This window comes from Oncorhynchus masou, chromosome 3 (genome assembly GCF_036934945.1).
Source record: "Oncorhynchus masou masou isolate Uvic2021 chromosome 3, UVic_Omas_1.1, whole genome shotgun sequence".
NCBI lineage: Eukaryota > Metazoa > Chordata > Actinopteri > Salmoniformes > Salmonidae > Oncorhynchus > Oncorhynchus masou.
The window spans coordinates 455,267-476,721 of NC_088214.1; the positions used below are offsets into that span (position 1 = coordinate 455,267).

Sequence of the window (21,455 nt, forward strand, 5' to 3'; positions counted from 1 at the left end):
ACCTCAGTAGCATAATGTTTGTCAGATTACTGTACCTCTGTGTAGCATAATGTTTGTCAGATTACTGTACCTCAGTAGCTTAATGTTTGGCAGATTACTGTACCTCAGTAGCATAATGTTTGTCAGATTACTGTACCTCAGTAGCATAATGTTTGTCAGATTACTGTACCTCAGTAGCATAATGTTTGTCAGATTACTGTACCTCAGTAGCATAATGTTTGTCAGATTACTGTACCTCAGTAGCATAATGTTTGTCAGATTACTGTACCTCATTAGCATAATGTTTGTCAGATTACTGTACCTCATTAGCATAATGTTTGTCAGATTACTGTACCTCAGTAGCATAATGTTTGGCAGATTACTGTACCTCAGTAGCATAATGTTTGTCAGATTACTGTACCTGAGTAGCATAATGTTTGTCAGATTACTGTACCTCATTAGCATAATGTTTGTCAGATTACTGTACCTCAGTAGCATAATGTTTGGCAGATTACTGTACCTCAGTAGCATAATGTTTGTCAGATTACTGTACCGCAGTAGCATAATGTTTGGCAGATTACTGTACATCAGTAGCATAATGTTTCGCAGATTACTGTACCTCAGTAGCATAATGATTGTCAGATTACTGTACCTCAGTAGCATAATGTTTGTCAGATTACTGTACATCAGTAGCATAATGTTTCGCAGATTACTGTACCTCAGTAGCATAATGTTTGGCAGATTGCTGTACCTCAGTAGCATAATGATATTCAGATTACTGTACCTCAGTAGCATAATGTTTGGCAGATTACTGTACATCAGTAGCATAATGTTTCGCAGATTACTGTACCTCAGTAGCATAATGTTTGGCAGATTGCTGTACCTCAGTAGCATAATGTTTGGCAGATTACTGTACCTCAGTAGCATAATGTTTCGCAGATTACTGTACATCAGTAGCATAATGTTTCGCAGATTGCTGTACCTCAGTAGCATAATGATATTCAGATTACTGTACATCAGTAGCATAATGTTTGTCAGATTACTGTACCTCAGTAGCATAATGTTTGTCAGATTGCTGTACCTCAGTAGCTTAATGTTTGGCAGATTACTGTACCTCAGTAGCATAATGTTTGGCAGATTACTGTACCTCAGTAGCATAATGTTTGTCAGATTACTGTACCTCAGTAGCATAATGTTTGTCAGATTACTGTACCTCAGTAGCATAATGTTTGTCAGATTACTGTACCTCAGTAGCATAATGTTTGTCAGATTACTGTACCTCATTAGCATAATGTTTGTCAGATTACTGTACCTCAGTAGCATAATGTTTGTCAGATTACTGTACCTCAGTAGCATAATGTTTGTCAGATTACTGTACCTCATTAGCATAATGTTTGTCAGATTACTGTACCTCATTAGCATAATGTTTGTCAGATTACTGTACCTCAGTAGCATAATGTTTGGCAGATTACTTTACCTCAGTAGCATAATGTTTGTCAGATTACTGTACCTGAGTAGCATAATGTTTGTCAGATTACTGTACCTCATTAGCATAATGTTTGTCAGATTACTGTACCTCAGTAGCATAATGTTTGTCAGATTACTGTACCTCAGTAGCATAATGTTTGTCAGATTACTGTACCTCAGTAGCATAATGTTTGTCAGATTATTGTACCTCAGTAGCATAATGTTTGTCAGATTACTGTACCTGAGTAGCATAATGTTTGGCAGATTACTGTACCTCAGTAGCATAATGTTTGGCAGATTACTGTACCTCAGTAGCATAATGTTTGCCAGATTACTGTACCTCATTAGCATAATGTTTGGCAGATTACTGTACCTCAGTAGCATAATGTTTGGCAGATTACTGTACCTCAGTAGCATAATGTTTGGCAGATTACTGTACCTCATTAGCATAATGTTTGGCAGATTACTGTACCTCATTAGCATAATGTTTGTCAGATTATTGTACCTCAGTAGCATAATGTTTGTCAGATTACTGTACCTCATTAGCATAATGTTTGTCAGATTACTGTACCTCAGTAGCATAATGTTTGGCAGATTACTGTACCTCATTAGCATAATGTTTGTCAGATTACTGTACCTCATTAGCATAATGTTTGGCAGATTACTGTACCGCAGTAGCATAATGTTTGGCAGATTACTGTACCTCAGTAGCATAATGTTTGGCAGATTACTGTACCTCAGTAGCATAATGTTTGGCAGATTACTGTACCTCAGTAGCATAATGTTTGTCAGATTACTGTACCTCATTAGCATAATGTTTGTCAGATTACTGTACCTCAGTAGCATAATGTTTGGCAGATTACTGTACCTCAGTAGCATAATGTTTGGCAGATTACTGTACCTCAGTAGCATAATGTTTGTCAGATTACTGTACCTGAGTAGCATAATGTTTGTCAGATTACTGTACCTCAGTAGCATAATGTTTGTCAGATTACTGTACCTCAGTAGCATAATGTTTGTCAGATTATTGTACCTCAGTAGCATAATGTTTGGCAGATTAGTGTACCTCATTAGCATAATGTTTGTCAGATTACTGTACCTCAGTAGCATAATGTTTGTCAGATTACTGTACCTCAGTAGCATAATGTTTGTCAGATTACATTTACATTTACATTTAGCATTTAATGTTATCCAGAGCTGTACTTCAAGTTAATTTTTCCTTTTATTTAACCAGGCAAGTCAGTTAAGAACACATTCTAATTTTTCAATGACGGCCTGGGAACAGTGGGTTAACTGCCTGTTCAGGGGCAGAACGACAGATTTGTACCTTGTCGGCAGTTTGAACTCACAACCTTCCGGTTACTAGTCCAACGCATAACTGTTTGCCCCAGATTACTGTACCTCAGTAGCATAATGTTTGTCAGATTACTGTACCTCAGTAGCATAATGTTTGTCAGATTACTGTACCTCATTAGCATAATGTTTGTCAGATTACTACTGTACCTCATTAGCATAATGTTTGTCAGATTACTGTACCTCAGTAGCATAATGTTTGTCAGATTACTGTACCTCAGTAGCATAATGTTTGTCAGATTACTGTACCTCATTAGCATAATGTTTGTCAGATTACTGTACCTCATTAGCATAATGTTTGTCAGATTACTGTACCTCAGTAGCATAATGTTTGGCAGATTACTGTACCTCAGTAGCATAATGTTTGTCAGATTACTGTACCTGAGTAGCATAATGTTTGTCAGATTACTGTACCTCATTAGCATAATGTTTGTCAGATTACTGTACCTCAGTAGCATAATGTTTGTCAGATTACTGTACCTCAGTAGCATAATGTTTGGCAGATTACTGTACCTCAGTAGCATAATGTTTGGCAGATTACTGTACCTCATTAGCATAATGTTTGTCAGATTACTGTACCTCAATAGCATAATGTTTGTCAGATTACTGTACCTCAGTAGCATAATGTTTGGCAGATTACTGTACCTCAGTAGCATAATGTTACCTCATTAGCATAATGTTTGCAGATTACTGTACCTCATTAGCATAATGTTTGTCAGATTACTGTACCTCAGTAGCATAATGTTTGTCAGATTACTGTACCTCAGTAGCATAATGTTTGTCAGATTACTGTACCTCATTAGCATAATGTTTGTCAGATTAGATTAGCTCAGATTACTGTACCTCAGTAGCATAATGTTTGTCAGATTACTGTACCTCAGTAGCATAATGTTTGTCAGATTACTGTACCTCAGTAGCATAATGTTTGTCAGATTACTGTACCTCATTAGCATAATGTTTGTCAGATTACTGTACCTCAGTAGCATAATGTTTGGCAGATTACTGTACCTCAGTAGCATAATGTTTGTCAGATTACTGTACCGCAGTAGCATAATGTTTGGCAGATTACTGTACCTCATTAGCATAATGTTTGTCAGATTACTGTACCTCATTAGCATAATTTTGGCAGATTACTGTACCTCATTAGCATAATGTTTGGCAGATTACTGTACCTCAGTAGCATAATGTTTGGCAGATTACTGTACCTCAGTAGCATAATGTTTGGCAGATTACTGTACCTGAGTAGCATAATGTTTGGCAGATTACTGTACCTCAGTAGCATAATGTTTGGCAGATTACTGTACCTGAGTAGCATAATGTTTGGCAGATTACTGTACCTCAGTAGCATAATAATGTTTGTCAGATTACTGTACCTCAGTAGCATAATGTTTGTCAGATTACTGTACCTCAGTAGCATAATGTTTGTCAGATTACTGTACCTCAGTAGCATAATGTTTGTCAGATTACTGTACCTCAGTAGCATAATGTTTGTCAGATTACTGTACCTCAGTAGCATAATGTTTGTCAGATTACTGTACCTCAGTAGCATAATGTTTGTCAGATTACTGTACCTCAGTAGCATAATGTTTGTCAGATTACTGTACCTCAGTAGCATAATGTTTGTCAGATTACTGTACCTCATTAGCATAATGTTTGTCAGATTACTGTACCTCAGTAGCATAATGTTTGTCAGATTACTGTACCTCAGTAGCATAATGTTTGTCAGATTACTGTACCTCATTAGCATAATGTTTGTCAGATTACTGTACCTCATTAGCATAATGTTTGTCAGATTACTGTACCTCAGTAGCATAATGTTTGTCAGATTACTGTACCTCAGTAGCATAATGTTTGTCAGATTACTGTACCTCATTAGCATAATGTTTGTCAGATTACTGTACCTCATTAGCATAATGTTTGTCAGATTACTGTACCTCAGTAGCATAATGTTTGGCAGATTACTGTACCTCAGTAGCATAATGTTTGTCAGATTACTGTACCTGAGTAGCATAATGTTTGTCAGATTACTGTACCTCATTAGCATAATGTTTGTCAGATTACTGTACCTCAGTAGCATAATGTTTGTCAGATTACTGTACCTCAGTAGCATAATGTTTGGCAGATTACTGTACCTCAGTAGCATAATGTTTGGCAGATTACTGTACCTCAGTAGCATAATGTTTGGCAGATTACTGTACCTCATTAGCATAATGTTTGTCAGATTACTGTACCTCAGTAGCATAATGTTTGTCAGATTACTGTACCTCAGTAGCATAATGTTTGTCAGATTACTGTACCTCAGTAGCATAATGTTTGTCAGATTACTGTACCTCATTGGCATAATGTTTGTCAGTTTACTGTACCTCAGTAGCATAATGTTTGTCAGATTACTGTACCTCAGTAGCATAATGTTTGTCAGATTACTGTACCTCAGTAGCATAATGTTTGGCAGATTACTGTACCTCAGTAGCATAATGTTTGTCAGATTACTGTACCTGAGTAGCATAATGTTTGTCAGATTACTGTACCTCATTGGCATAATGTTTGTCAGATTACTGTACCTCAGTAGCATAATGTTTGGCAGATTACTGTACCTCAGTAGCATAATGTTTGGCAGATTACTGTACCTCAGTAGCATAATGTTTGGCAGATTACTGTACCTCATTAGCATAATGTTTGTCAGATTACTGTACCTCAGTAGCATAATGTTTGTCAGATTACTGTACCTCAGTAGCATAATGTTTGGCAGATTACTGTACCTCAGTAGCATAATGTTTGTCAGATTACTGTACCTCATTAGCATAATGTTTGTCAGATTACTGTACCTCAGTAGCATAATGTTTGTCAGATTACTGTACCTCAGTAGCATAATGTTTGTCAGATTACTGTACCTCATTAGCATAATGTTTGTCAGATTACTGTACCTCATTAGCATAATGTTTGTCAGATTACTGTACCTCAGTAGCATAATGTTTGGCAGATTACTGTACCTCAGTAGCATAATGTTTGTCAGATTACTGTACCTGAGTAGCATAATGTTTGTCAGATTACTGTACCTCATTAGCATAATGTTTGTCAGATTACTGTACCTCAGTAGCATAATGTTTGGCAGATTACTGTACCTCAGTAGCATAATGTTTGTCAGATTACTGTACCGCAGTAGCATAATGTTTGGCAGATTACTGTACCTCATTGGCATAATGTTTGTCAGATTACTGTACCTCAGTAGCATAATGTTTGGCAGATTACTGTACCTCAGTAGCATAATGTTTGGCAGATTACTGTACCTCATTAGCATAATGTTTGGCAGATTACTGTACCTCATTAGCATAATGTTTGTCAGATTACTGTACCGCAGTAGCATAATGTTTGGCAGATTACTGTACCTCAGTAGCATAATGTTTGGCAGATTACTGTACCTCAGTAGCATAATGTTTGTCAGATTACTGTACCTCAGTAGCATAATGTTTGTCAGATTACTGTACCTCAGTAGCATAATGTTTGTCAGATTGCTGTACCTCAGTAGCATAATGTTTGTCAGATTACTGTACCTCAGTAGCATAATGTTTGTCAGATTATTGTACCTCAGTAGCATAATGTTTGTCAGATTACTGTACCTCAGTAGCATAATGTTTGTCAGATTACTGTACCTCAGTAGCATAATGTTTGTCAGATTACTGTACCTCATTAGCATAATGTTTGTCAGATTACTGTACCTCAGTAGCATAATGTTTGTCAGATTACTGTACCTCAGTAGCATAATGTTTGTCAGATTACTGTACCTCATTAGCATAATGTTTGTCAGATTACTGTACCTCATTAGCATAATGTTTGTCAGATTACTGTACCTCAGTAGCATAATGTTTGGCAGATTACTGTACCTCAGTAGCATAATGTTTGTCAGATTACTGTACCTGAGTAGCATAATGTTTGTCAGATTACTGTACCTCATTAGCATAATGTTTGTCAGATTACTGTACCTCATTAGCATAATGTTTGTCAGATTACTGTACCTCATAGCATAGCATAATGTTTGTTCAGATTACTGTACCTCAGTAGCATAATGTTTGGCAGATTACTGTACCTCAGTAGCATAATGTTTGTCAGATTACTGTACCTGAGTAGCATAATGTTTGTCAGATTACTGTACCTCATTAGCATAATGTTTGTCAGATTACTGTACCTCAGTAGCATAATGTTTGGCAGATTACTGTACCTCATTAGCATAATGTTTGTCAGATTACTGTACCGCAGTAGCATAATGTTTGGCAGATTACTGTACCTCAGTAGCATAATGTTTGGCAGATTACTGTACCTCAGTAGCATAATGTTTGTCAGATTACTGTACCGCAGTAGCATAATGTTTGGCAGATTACTGTACCTCAGTAGCATAATGTTTGCAGATTACTGTACATCAGTAGCATAATGTTTTCGCAGATTGCTGTACCTCAGTAGCATAATGTTTGGCAGATTGCTGTACCTCAGTAGCATAATGTTTGGCAGATTACTGTACCTCAGTAGCATAATGTTTCGCAGATTACTGTACATCAATAGCATAATGTTTCGCAGATTGCTGTACCTCATTAGCATAATGTTTGGCAGATTACTGTACCTCAGTAGCATAATGTTTGTCAGATTACTGTACCTCAGTAGCATAATGTTTGTCAGATTACTGTACCTCATTAGCATAATGTTTGTCAGATTACTGTACCTCATTAGCATAATGTTTGTCAGATTACTGTACCTCAGTAGCATAATGTTTGGCAGATTACTGTACCTCAGTAGCATAATGTTTGTCAGATTACTGTACCTGAGTAGCATAATGTTTGTCAGATTACTGTACCTCATTAGCATAATGTTTGGCAGATTGCTGTACCTCATTAGCATAATGTTTGGCAGATTACTGTACCTCAGTAGCATAATGTTTGGCAGATTACTGTACCTCAGTAGCATAATGTTTCGCAGATTACTGTACCTCAGTAGCATAATGTTTGTCAGATTACTGTACCTCATTAGCATAATGTTTGTCAGATTACTGTACCTCAGTAGCATAATGTTTGTCAGATTACTGTACCTCATTAGCATAATGTTTGTCAGATTACTGTACCTCATTAGCATAATGTTTGTCAGATTACTGTACCTCAGTAGCATAATGTTTGGCAGATTACTGTACCTCAGTAGCATAATGTTTGTCAGATTACTGTACCTGAGTAGCATAATGTTTGTCAGATTACTGTACCTCATTAGCATAATGTTTGTCAGATTACTGTACCTCAGTAGCATAATGTTTGTCAGATTACTGTACCTCAGTAGCATAATGTTTGTCAGATTACTGTACCTCAGTAGCATAATGTTTGTCAGATTACTGTACCTCATTAGCATAATGTTTGTCAGATTACTGTACCTCATTAGCATAATGTTTGGCAGATTACTGTACCTCATTAGCATAATGTTTGGCAGATTACTGTACCGCAGTAGCATAATGTTTGGCAGATTACTGTACCTCAGTAGCATAATGTTTGTCAGATTACTGTACCTGAGTAACATAATGTTTGTCAGATTACTGTACCTCATTAGCATAATATTTGTCAGATTACTGTACCTCAGTAGCATAATGTTTGGCAGATTACTGTACCTCATTAGCATAATGTTTGGCAGATTACTGTACATCAGTAGCATAATGTTTGGCAGATTACTGTACCTCATTAGCATAATGTTTGTCAGATTACTGTACCTCAGTAGCATAATGTTTGGCAGATTACTGTACCTCATTAGCATAATGTTTGGCAGATTACTGTACATCAGTAGCATAATGTTTGGCAGATTACTGTACCTCAGTAGCATAATGTTTGGCAGATTACTGTACCTCAGTAGCATAATGTTTGGCAGATTACTGTACCTGAGTAGCATAATGTTTGTCAGATTACTGTACCTCAGTAGCATAATGTTTGGCAGATTACTGTACCTCAGTAGCATAATGTTTGGCAGATTACTGTACCTCATTAGCATAATGTTTGGCAGATTACTGTACCTCAGTAGCATAATGTTTGGCAGATTACTGTACCTCAGTAGCATAATGTTTCGCAGATTACTGTACCTCAGTAGCATAATGTTTGTCAGATTACTGTACCTCATTAGCATAATGTTTGTCAGATTATTGTACCTCAGTAGCATAATGTTTGTCAGATTACTGTACCTCATTAGCATAATGTTTGTCAGATTACTGTACCTCATTAGCATAATGTTTGTCAGATTACTGTACCTCAGTAGCATAATGTTTGGCAGATTACTGTACCTCAGTAGCATAATGTTTGTCAGATTACTGTACCTGAGTAGCATAATGTTTGTCAGATTACTGTACCTCATTAGCATAATGTTTGTCAGATTACTGTACCTCAGTAGCATAATGTTTGGCAGATTACTGTACCTCAGTAGCATAATGTTTGTCAGATTACTGTACCTCAGTAGCATAATGTTTGGCAGATTACTGTACCTCATTAGCATAATGTTTGTCAGATTACTGTACCTCATTAGCATAATGTTTGGCAGATTACTGTACCTCATTAGCATAATGTTTGGCAGATTACTGTACCGCAGTAGCATAATGTTTGGCAGATTACTGTACCTCAGTAGCATAATGTTTGTCAGATTACTGTACCTGAGTAACATAATGTTTGTCAGATTACTGTACCTCATTAGCATAATATTTGTCAGATTACTGTACCTCAGTAGCATAATGTTTGGCAGATTACTGTACCTCATTAGCATAATGTTTGGCAGATTACTGTACATCAGTAGCATAATGTTTGGCAGATTACTGTACCTCATTAGCATAATATTTGTCAGATTACTGTACCTCAGTAGCATAATGTTTGGCAGATTACTGTACCTCATTAGCATAATGTTTGGCAGATTACTGTACATCAGTAGCATAATGTTTGGCAGATTACTGTACCTCAGTAGCATAATGTTTGGCAGATTACTGTACCTCAGTAGCATAATGTTTGGCAGATTACTGTACCTGAGTAGCATAATGTTTGTCAGATTACTGTACCTCAGTAGCATAATGTTTGGCAGATTACTGTACCTCAGTAGCATAATGTTTGGCAGATTACTGTACCTCATTAGCATAATGTTTGGCAGATTACTGTACCTCAGTAGCATAATGTTTGGCAGATTACTGTACCTCAGTAGCATAATGTTTGGCAGATTACTGTACCTCATTAGCATAATGTTTGGCAGATTACTGTACCTCATTAGCATAATGTTTGGCAGATTACTGTACCTCAGTAGCATAATGTTTGGCAGATTACTGTACCTGAGTAGCATAATGTTTGGCAGATTACTGTACCTCAGTAGCATAATGTTTGGCAGATTACTGTACCTCAGTAGCATAATGTTTGGCAGATTGCTGTACCTCAGTAGCATAATGTTTGGCAGATTACTGTACCTCAGTAGCATAATGTTTGTCAGATTACTGTACCTGAGTAGCATAATGTTTGTCAGATTACTGTACCTGAGTAGCATAATGTTTGTCAGATTACTGTACCTCAGTAGCATAATGTTTGTCAGATTATTGTACCTCATTAGCATAATGTTTGGCAGATTACTGTACCTCAGTAGCATAATGTTTGGCAGTTTACTGTACCTCAGTAGCATAATGTTTGGCAGATTACTGTACCTCAGTAGCATAATGTTTGGCAGATTACTGTACCCTAGTAGCATAATGTTTGTCAGATTATTGTACCTCAGTAGCATAATGTTTGTCAGATTACTGTACCTCAGTAGCATAATGTTTGGCAGATTACTGTACCTCAGTAGCATAATGTTTGGCAGAATACTGTACCTCAGTAGCATAATGTTTGGCAGATTACTGTACCTCAGTAGCATAATGTTTGGCAGATTACTGTACCTGAGTAGCATAATGTTTGTCAGATTGCTGTACCTCAGTAGCATAATGTTTGTCAGATTACTGTACCTCAGTAGCATAATGTTTGTCAGATTACTGTACCTCATTAGCATAATGTTTGGCAGATTACTGTACCTCAGTAGCATAATGTTTGTCAGATTACTGTACCTCAGTAGCATAATGTTTCAGTAGCATAATGTTTGCAGATTACTGTACCTCAGTAGCATAATGTTTGCAGATTACTGTACATCAGTAGCATAATGTTTCGCAGATAGCATAATGTTTGTTTCAGATTGCTGTACCTCAGTAGCATAATGTTTGTCAGATTACTGTACCTCAGTAGCATAATGTTTGTCAGATTACTGTACCTCAGTAGCATAATGTTTGTCAGATTACTGTACCTCAGTAGCATAATGTTTGTCAGATTACTGTACCTCATTAGCATAATGTTTGTCAGATTACTGTACCTCAGTAGCATAATGTTTGTCAGATTACTGTACCTCAGTAGCATAATGTTTGTCAGATTACTGTACCTCAGTAGCATAATGTTTGTCAGATTACTGTACCTCAGTAGCATAATGTTTGGCAGATTACTGTACCTCAGTAGCATAATGTTTGTCAGATTACTGTACCTCATTAGCATAATGTTTGGCAGATTACTGTACCTCAGTAGCATAATGTTTGTCAGATTACTGTACCTCAGTAGCATAATGTTTGTCAGATTACTGTACCTCAGTAGCATAATGTTTGGCAGATTACTGTACCGCAGTAGCATAATGTTTGTCAGATTACTGTACCTCAGTAGCTTAATGTTTGTCAGATTACTGTACCTCAGTAGCATAATGTTTGTCAGATTACTGTACCTCAGTAGCATAATGTTTGTCAGATTACTGTACCTCAGTAGCATAATGTTTGTCAGATTACTGTACCTCAGTAGCATAATGTTTGGCAGATTACTGTACCTCAGTAGCATAATGTTTGGCAGATTACTGTACCTCAGTAGCATAATGTTTGTCAGATTACTGTACCTCAGTAGCATAATGTTTGTCAGATTACTGTACCTCAGTAGCATAATGTTTGGCAGATTACTGTACCGCAGTAGCATAATGTTTGGCAGATTACTGTACCTCAGTAGCTTAATGTTTGTCAGATTACTGTACCTCAGTAGCATAATGTTTGTCAGATTGCTGTACCTCAGTAGCTTGATGTTTGGCAGATTACTGTACCTCAGTAGCATAATGTTTGTCAGATTACTGTACCTCAGTAGCATAATGTTTGTCAGATTACTGTACCTCAGTAGCATAATGTTTGTCAGATTATTGTACCTCAGTAGCATAATGTTTGGCAGATTACTGTACCTCATTAGCATAATGTTTGGCAGATTACCTACTCTGTCTGTCCTGTGTTGCGATGATTTGAAATGGCATTAAGCACATTTCTGTGAAGAATGATGTTCCTCTCCTTCAGGTGGTGTGTAAGGTGTTCATCAGTATAGACTACTACAACATGTTCACCAGTATCTTCACTCTGACCATGATGTCAGTGGATCGATATGTAGCTGTGTGTCACCCGGTCAAGGCTCTGGACTTTAGAACTCCCGTGAAAGCGAAGATCATCAACGTTCTCATCTGGGTTTCATCCTCCGCTGCCGGCATCCCTGCTCTAGTGCTGGGCAGCACACAGAACAGCAACGGTACACACACCCGCTCACACACATACACTGACACACACGCACGAGCACACACACACACACACACACACACACACACACACACACACACACACACACACACACACACACACACACACACACACACACACACACACACACACACACAGTCATATTGATTACCTATTGAATCTGGTCAGTGTGTATGGTTTAGGATTTAGGGGTCGATGTGGGATTATGTCTGTCGAGGAGTAGAGGCTTTGTATGAGAAGGAAAAGTGCATTATGGGTTATTTGAGTTTCAGGGAGACAAATACATATAATGGATCTGTTCACCTCAGCCGCTGAAAGCTGCTGATTGGTCAGTAAGATGTATAAAGCTTTCTGATTGGTAAATCTGCCCTCTGGAACACAGGCAGGACAGACAGAATCTGATAAATAATCATAAAAGTACATGGGATTTATATAGCTCTTTCCATCTGTTATAATATAACATGGTACATACAGTTGAAGTCGGAAGTTTACATACACCTTAGCCAAATACATTTAAACTCAGTTTTTCACCATTCCTGACATTTAATCCTAGTAAAAATTCCCTGTCTTAGGTCAGTTAGGATCACCACTTTATTTTAAGAATGTGGAATGTCAGAATGATATTAGAGAGAATGTAACGCCCGGGGTGTAGTGGAGGAAGAAGTCAGGCGCAGGAAGCAGAGAGTTCAGGGTAGCGCTACTTTATTTGCACTACAATGCTGAAACGACGCCAGCCTAAACAAATGCCCCAAACACGGGGAACTTAAACAGTCCAGCAAAATACAAAATACACGGACAACGTGACCTACAGCCGTGTACAACATGTACACTGAAAACAATCCTGCACAACCAGCAGGCAGACCGGCTGGTAAATAAAGCCCAACCATTCAGCCTAAACTAAACACAGGTGCAACCAATAAACAGAAAGGGGGAAAAGGGATCAGTGGCAGCTAGTAGGCCGGTGACGACGACCGCCGAGCGCCACCCGAACAGGAGGGGGAGCCACCTTCAGTGGCAGCTAGTAGGCCGGTGACGACGCCACCGCCGAGCGCCACCCGAACAGGAGGGGAGCCACCTTCAGTGGCAGCTAGTATGGCAGCTAGTAGGCCGGTGACGACGACCGACGAGCGCCGCCCGAACAGGAGGGGGAGCCACCTTCGGTAGGAGTCGTGACAGAGAATGATTTATTTCAGCTTTTCTTTCTTTCAACACATTCCCAGTGGGTCAGAAGTTTACAGTCAATTCGTGGTTGGAACCAAAAATCTCAAATCTGGACTCATCAGACCAAAGGACATTTTTCCAACGGTCTAGTGTCCATTTGCTTGTGTTTCTTGGCCCAAGCAAGTCTCTTCTTATTATTGATGTCCTTTATAAAAGTACAAAAAACCTGGAACAACACGAGTAGCGTCTGGACATGAGAAACATAACTAAAACTGCCTGTGAAATGAACCAAAGGGAGTGACAGATATAGGGAAGGTAATCATAGAAGTGATGGAGTGCAGGTGAGTCTCATGAGGTGCAGTGTGCGTAACAATGGTGGCAGGTGTAATAATAAGTAAACTGGTGACAACGAGAGCCAGAGAGGAGGAGAGGAGTAGACATGACACCAACCTTGTCACAACTTAACTGATTGGCTCAAACGCATTAAGAAGGAAAGAAATTCCACAAATTCCACACCCATTAATTGAAATGCATTCCAGGTGACTACCTCATGAAGCTGGTTGAGAGAATGCAAAGAATGTGCGAAGCTGTCATCAAGGCAAAGGGTGGCTACTTTGAAGAGTCTCCTGCCTAGATGACTACGGACCCGTGGCACTCAAGTCTGTAGCCATGAAGTGCTTTGAAAAGCTGGTCATAGCTCACATCAACACCACTATCCCAGAAACCCTAGACCAACCGGTGCCCCCGCACATTGACTCTGTACCAGTACACCCTGTATATAGCCTCCACATTGACTCTGTACCGTAACACCCTGTATATAGCCTCCACATTGACTCTGTACCGGTACCCCCTGTATATAGCCTCCACATTGACTCTGTACCGTAACACCCTGTATATAGCCTCCACATTGACTCTGTACCGTAACACCCTGTATATATCCTCCACATTGACTCTGTACCGGTACCCCCTGTATATAGCCTCCACGCTGACTCTGTACCGGTACCCCCTGTATATAGCCTCCACATTGACTCTGTACTGGTACCCCCTGTATATAGCCTCCACATTGACTCTGTACCGGTACCCCCTGTATATATCCTCCACATTGACTCTGTACCGTTACCCCCTGTATATAGCCTACACACTGACTCTGTACCGGTACCCCCTGTATATAGCCTCCACATTGACTCTGTACCGGTACCCCCTGTATATAGCCTCCACATTGACTCTGTACCAGTAACCCCTGTATATAGCCTCCACATTGACTCTGTACCGGTACCCCCTGTATATAGCCTCCACATTGACTCTGTACCAGTAACCCCTGTATATAGCCTCCACATTGACTCTGTACCGGTACCCCCTGTATATAGCCTCCACATTGACTCTGTACCGGTACCCCCTGTATATAGCCTCCACATTGACTCTGTACCGGTACCGCATGTATATAGCCTCCACGCTGACTCTGTACCGGTACCCCCTGTATATAGCCTCCACATTGACTCTGTACTGGTACCCCCTGTATATAGCCTCCACATTGACTCTGTACCGGTACCCCCTGTATATAGCCTCCACATTGACTCTGTACCGGTACCCCCTGTATATAGCCTCCACATTGACTCTGTACCGGTGCCCCCTGTATATAGCCTCCACATTGACTCTGTACCGGTACCCCCTGTATATAGCCTCCACATTGACTCTGTACCGGTACCCCCTGTATATCGCCTCCACATGGACCCTGTACCGATACCCCCTGTATATCGCCTCCACATTGACTCTGTACCAGTAACCCAACCGCATATAGCCTCACTATTGTTATTTTACTGCTGCTCTTTAACTATTTGTTACTTTTTTTTTTTTTTTTATCTATTTTTTTACTTAAAACGTATTTTTCTTAAAACTGCATTGTTGGTTTCAGCATTTCACTGTTAGGTCTAGACCTCTTGTATTCGGCGCATGTGACAAATACAATTTGATATGATTTGGACCTGGGGATGGCGTGGTGGTACGGAGTGAGGGTGTGGGTTGATATGGAAGAAGAAGGTCTGAGAGGTAGGGGGGGGGGCAAGGTGGTGAAGGGCTTTGTACGGCAGAATCAATGCGTTGGGAGACAGGGAGCCAGTGTAATTCATAAAGGACAGGGGTGATGTCAAATGCCAATTTAATTTGTCACGTAAACGTGATTAGCAGATATTTTTGCAGGTGTAGCAAAATGCTTGTGCTTCTAGCTCTGACAGTGCAGTAATATCTAACTAAATGCTTGTGTTTCCAGCTCTGACAGTGCAGTAATATCTAACTAAATGCTTGTGTTTCTAGCTCTGACAGTGCAGTAATATCTAACAAGTAATATCTAACAAATTACAAAACTTATACCCAATACACACAAGTCTAAGAAGGAATGAATTAAGACTATATACAGTGGGGCAAAAAAGTATTTAGTCAGCCACCAACTGTGCAAGTTCTCCCACTTAAAAAGATGAGAGGCATGTCATTTTCATCATAGGTACACTTCAACTATGACAGACAAAATGAGAAAAAAAATCTAGAAAATCACATTGTAGGATTTTTAATGAATTAATTTGCAAATTATGGTGGAAGATAAGTAGGAACAGACAGTACGAACAGGGAGGGGTAATATGAGTTAGGTTGAGGTCAGACTGTTGGAACAGGGAGGGGTCAGACAGTGGTAACAGGGAGGGGTAATGTGAGTTAGGTTGAGGTTAGACAGTAGGAACAGAGAGGGGTAATATGAGTTAGGTTGAGGTCAGACAGTTGGAACAGAGAGGGGTAATGTGAGTTAGGTTGAGGTCAGACAGTAGGAACAGAGAGGGGTAATATGAGTTAGGTTGAGGTCAGACAGTTGGAACAGAGAGGGGTAATATGAGTTAGGTTGAGGTCAGACAGACCACTGTCTATACACCAGACCACTGTCTATACACCAGACCACTGTCTATACACCAGACCACTGTCTATACACCAGACCACTGTCTATACACCAGACCACTGTCTATACATCAGACCACTGTCTATACACCAGACCACTGTCAATACACCAGACCACTGTCTATACACCAGACCACTGTCTATACACCAGACCACTGTCTATACACCAGACCACTGTCTATACACCAGACCACTGTCTATACACCAGACCACTGTCTATACACCAGACCACTGTCTATACATCAGACCACTGTCTATACACCAGACCACTGTCAATACACCAGACCACTGTCTATACACCAGACCACTGTCTATACACCAGACCACTGTCTATACACCAGACCACTGTCTATACACCAGACCACTGTCTATACACCAGAACACTGTCTATACACCAGAACACTGTCTATACATCAGACTACTGTCTATACACCAGACCACTGTCTATACACCAGAACACTGTCTATACATCTGAACACTGTCAATACACCAGACCACTGTCTATACACCAGACCACTGTCTATACACCAGACCACTGTCTATACACCAGACCACTGTCTATACACCAGACCACTGTCTATACACCAGACCACTGTCTATACACCAGACCACTGTCTATACACCAGACCACTGTCTAACTGATACACCAGTTATATTTAGTGTTAGTTTGTGTTATTTGGGGTTAGTTAGGGATAATGTCATTGTTATATCTCTAGGTTAGGGTTAGTTAGAGATAATGTTATTGCTATATCTCTAGGTTAGGGTTAGTTAGAGATAATGTTATTGTTATGTCTCTAGGTTATTTGGGGTTAGTTAGAGATAATGGTATTGTTATATCTCTAGGTTAGGGTTAGTTAGAGATAATGTTATTGTTATATCTCTAGGTTAGGGTTAGTTAGAGATAATGTTATTGCTATATCTCTAGGTTAGGGTTAGTTAGAGATAATGTTATTGCTATATCTCTAGGTTAGGGTTAGTTAGAGATAATGTTATTGTTATATCTCTAGGTTAGGGTTAGTTAGAGATAATGGTATTGTTATATCTCTAGGTTAGGGTTAGTTAGAGATAATGTTATTGCTATATCTCTAGGTTAGGATTAGTTAGAGATAATGTTATTGCTATATCTCTAGGTTAGGGTTAGTTAGAGATAATGGTATTGTTATATCTCTAGGTTAGGGTTAGTTAGAGATAATGTTATTGTTATATCTCTAGGTTAGGGTTAGTTAGAGATAATGTTATTGCTATATCTCTAGGTTAGGGTTAGTTAGAGATAATGTTATTGCTATATCTCTAGGTTAGGGTTAGTTAGAGATAATGTTATTGTTATATCTCTAGGTTAGGGTTAGTTAGAGATAATGTTATTGCTATATCTCTAGGTTAGGGTTAGTTAGAGATAATGTTATTGCTATATCTCTAGGTTAGGGTTAGTTAGAGATAATGTTATTGCTATATCTCTAGGTTAGGGTTAGTTAGAGATAATGTTATTGTTATATCTCTAGGTTAGGATTAGTTAGAGATAATGTTATTGTTATATCTCTAGGTTAGGGTTAGTTAGAGATAATGTTATTGTTATGTCTCTAGGTACCACAGAGTGTGCCCTCCAGTTCCCTGACCCCTATCTCTACTGGGACACAGTGATGAAGATCTGTGTGTTCATCTTCGGATTTGTGGCCCCCCTCCTCATCGTCAGTGTGTGTTATACCCTCATGGTTCTGCGTCTGAAGAGCGTGCGGCTGCTCTCTGGCTCCCGGGAGAAGGACCGGAACCTGCGGCGGATCACCCGGCTGGTTCTGGTGGTGGTAGCAGTGTTCATAGTCTGCTGGACGCCTATCCACATCTTTATCCTGGTTAAGATGCTGGCGCCCCCCGGGGGCATTATCGAGACCACACCTGTCATGGCAGCCTACTTCTTCTGCGTTGCCCTGGGTTACACCAACAGCAGCCTCAACCCCATTCTCTACGCCTTCCTGGATGAGAACTTCAAACGCTGCTTCAGGGACTTCTGCTGCCCGGGGGGGAGGGGGGCAGGGGGAGACAGCCACGGGGGGAGTCGAGTGAGGAGCACTTTGAGGAGCTACACCTGTCCACCTAGGGCTCGGGGGCAGGGGGGAGGCCAGGAGGGACAGAGGGAGGGGGAGGTCGGTATGACTAGCGGTGGAGCTGGACCAGTCCTCCCTTAAGAGAGCGGTGGTGAGGTGAAGGATGTACTGCTCTAGAACACATCAGAAGACGGTGCTGTAATACTCTCCTAGAGATAGACGATGCAATCGGAGTCAACCCGTTCACTGCTGTGGGAGTTAACCTGACCCAGTCCTAAAGAGACCCAGGTCTTCTCTTCTAACTGAGGGACAGCAGTACATCCTTCACCTCACCAATTGCTAACAAATGTTCAGTCTCAGTTAACCTGTCTGGGAACGGGGTTCAAATGGCCAAAAGGCAATGAAATTGCAGGGCGCCAAATTCAATCAACAGAAATCTTATAAATCAAATTTCTCAAACATACAAGTATTAAGCACCATTTTAAATATAACATTCTCGTTAATCCAGACACAGTGTCTGATTTCAAAAAGGCTTTACAGTGAAAGCGCCACAAACGATTATGTTAGGTCACCACCAAGTCACAGGAAAACACAGCAATTTTTCCAGCCAAAGAGAGTTGTCACAAAACGCAGAAATATAGATAAAATTAATCACTAACCTTTGATGATCTTCATCAGATGACACTCATAGGACTTCATGTTACACAATACATGTATGTTTTGTTCGATAAAGTAAATATTTATATCCAAAAATCTAATTTTACATTGGCGTGTTATGTTCAGTAGTTCCAAAAGATGCAGGGATTTTACAGAGAGCCACATCAATTCACAGAAATACCCATAATAAATATTGATAATAGATACAACTATTATACATGGAACTTTAGATAAACTTCTCCTTAATGCAACTGCTGTGTCAGATTTTTAAGAAACTTAACGGAAAAAGCATAATCTGAGTACGGCGCTCAGAGCCCAAAACAGCCAAAGAAATATCCGCCATATTGTGCAGTCAACATTAGTCAGAAATAGCATTATAAATATTCACTTACCTTTGATGATCTTCATCAGAATGCACTCCCAGGAATCCCAGTTCCACAATTAATGTTTGATTTGATCGATAAAGTTCATCATTTATGTCCAAACACCTCCTTTTGTTAGTGCGTTTAGTAAACAAATCGAAACTCACAAGGCGCGGGCAAGTCCAGCGGAAATGTCGGATGAAAATTCCAAAAAGTTATATTACTGGTCGTAGAAACATAGCAAACGATGTATAGAATCAATCTTTAGGATGTTTTTATCATAAATGTTAAATAATTTCCTAACCAGAGAATTCCATTGTCTGTAGAAAAGCAATGGAACGAGAGGTAACTTTCTCATGACCGCACGTCACGAGCCCGTGGCTCTCTGCCAGACCTCTGACTCAATCCCATCTCATTCCCCCCTCCTTCACAGTAGAAGCCTGAAACAATGTTCTAGAGACTGTTGACATCTAGTGGAAGCCTTAGGAAGTGCAAGATGACCAGTATCCCACTGTCTTCAATAGGGGCTGAGTTGAAAAACTACAAACCTCAGATTTCCCACTTCCCGGTTGGGTTTTTTCTCAGGTTTTTACCTGCCATATTCTGTTAGTTCTGTTATACTCACAGACATCATTCAAACAGTTTTAGAAACTTCAGAGTGTTTTCTATCCAATACTACTAATAATATGCATATATTAGCATCTGAGTAGGAGGCAGTTTACTCTGTGCACGCTTTTCATCCAAAAGTGAAAATGCTGCCCCCTATCCCAAACAGGTTTTAATAGAGGTGACCTACTCAGATGGCTGTCCCTATGGGACTCCCAATCATGGCCGGTTGTCATACAGCCTACATTTGAACCAGGTTGTCTGTAGTGATGCCTCAAGCAGTGAGTATCACAACCGGCCGTGATTGGGAGTCTCATAGTGAGATATAGTGCCTTAGACCACTGCGCCACTCCAACCCTGTTCCGGGAGCCCTTGACCAGTTGAAGTAACGTAGTCTCTAAAGATCATTCTTTATTTCAAGGTCAATGTGGAACCATCCTCCAGGAACAGGGTTGGAGTGGAGGGTCTCTCTCCAGGAACTAGTTAAAACCTACAGGGGTATCTCTCCCAGGGTAGGACCCTGTTCCTGGAGAGATACCATCCTGAGGCAGCTAGATACACAGGGTTGGAGAGCCCTGGTCTGAATACACAGGATGGTATCTCCAGGAACTCCAGGAACAGGGTTGGAGAGCCCTGGTCTGAATACACAGGATGGTATCTCTCCAGGAACAGGGTTGGAGAGCCCTGGTCTGAATACACAGGATGGTATCTCTCCAGGAACAGGGTTGGAGCCCTGGTCTAGATACACAGGATGGTATCTCTCCAGGAACAGGGTTGGAGAGCCCTGATCTATACTCATGTTGTCAATGTTCAGTGGGTTTGCATTACTGTAATGCTCTGCTATGGATTGTAAACTGTAAGTTTAGATGGGATCGATCAGTTATATTTGTTAGCTTCTGTTAAAATTCTAATTAAAATTGTAACAGAATGTAAACATTCATTTGAGATAACTACAAGGATTTAGTGTGAGCTTATCTTGTATTCAGTGTATAAATGTGTTTCTGTTTGATGTAACATACACTTACAGGATTTAGTAAACAGAAAATGTGTTTCTTAAAAAAAACTAAATTGACATTTCTGTTCATCTAAAAATTTGTTTCAATCAACATATTTGGTGTTTCTACCCGTTGTGTTGTCAGTCAGTGATGTCCGAAAATTAGGTGTTTTTAAGAACATGAACAATTATTATTGCCTATCTCATCGTTCACTTGTGTACCATCGTAGTTTCCACTGTTTCCACCCACCAGGCAACAGACAACCTGACATGTAACATATTGTATGAAC

At 39.8% G+C, this 21,455-nt stretch overlaps 1 protein-coding gene across 1 annotated transcript in view; it reads left to right on the top strand.

Annotated features, from left to right (window-relative positions):
• The window catches only part of oprk1 (opioid receptor, kappa 1), a 39,778-nt gene extending 21,091 nt beyond the window's left edge, over window positions 1-18,687 (top strand). The window contains exons 3-4 of the mRNA XM_064943683.1: window positions 12,176-12,401; window positions 18,089-18,687. Coding sequence (XP_064799755.1) covers window positions 12,176-12,401; window positions 18,089-18,687 — 825 coding nt within the window. The remainder of the gene's footprint in view (window positions 1-12,175; window positions 12,402-18,088) is intronic.
• Window positions 18,688-21,455: the final 2,768 nt, after the last annotated feature.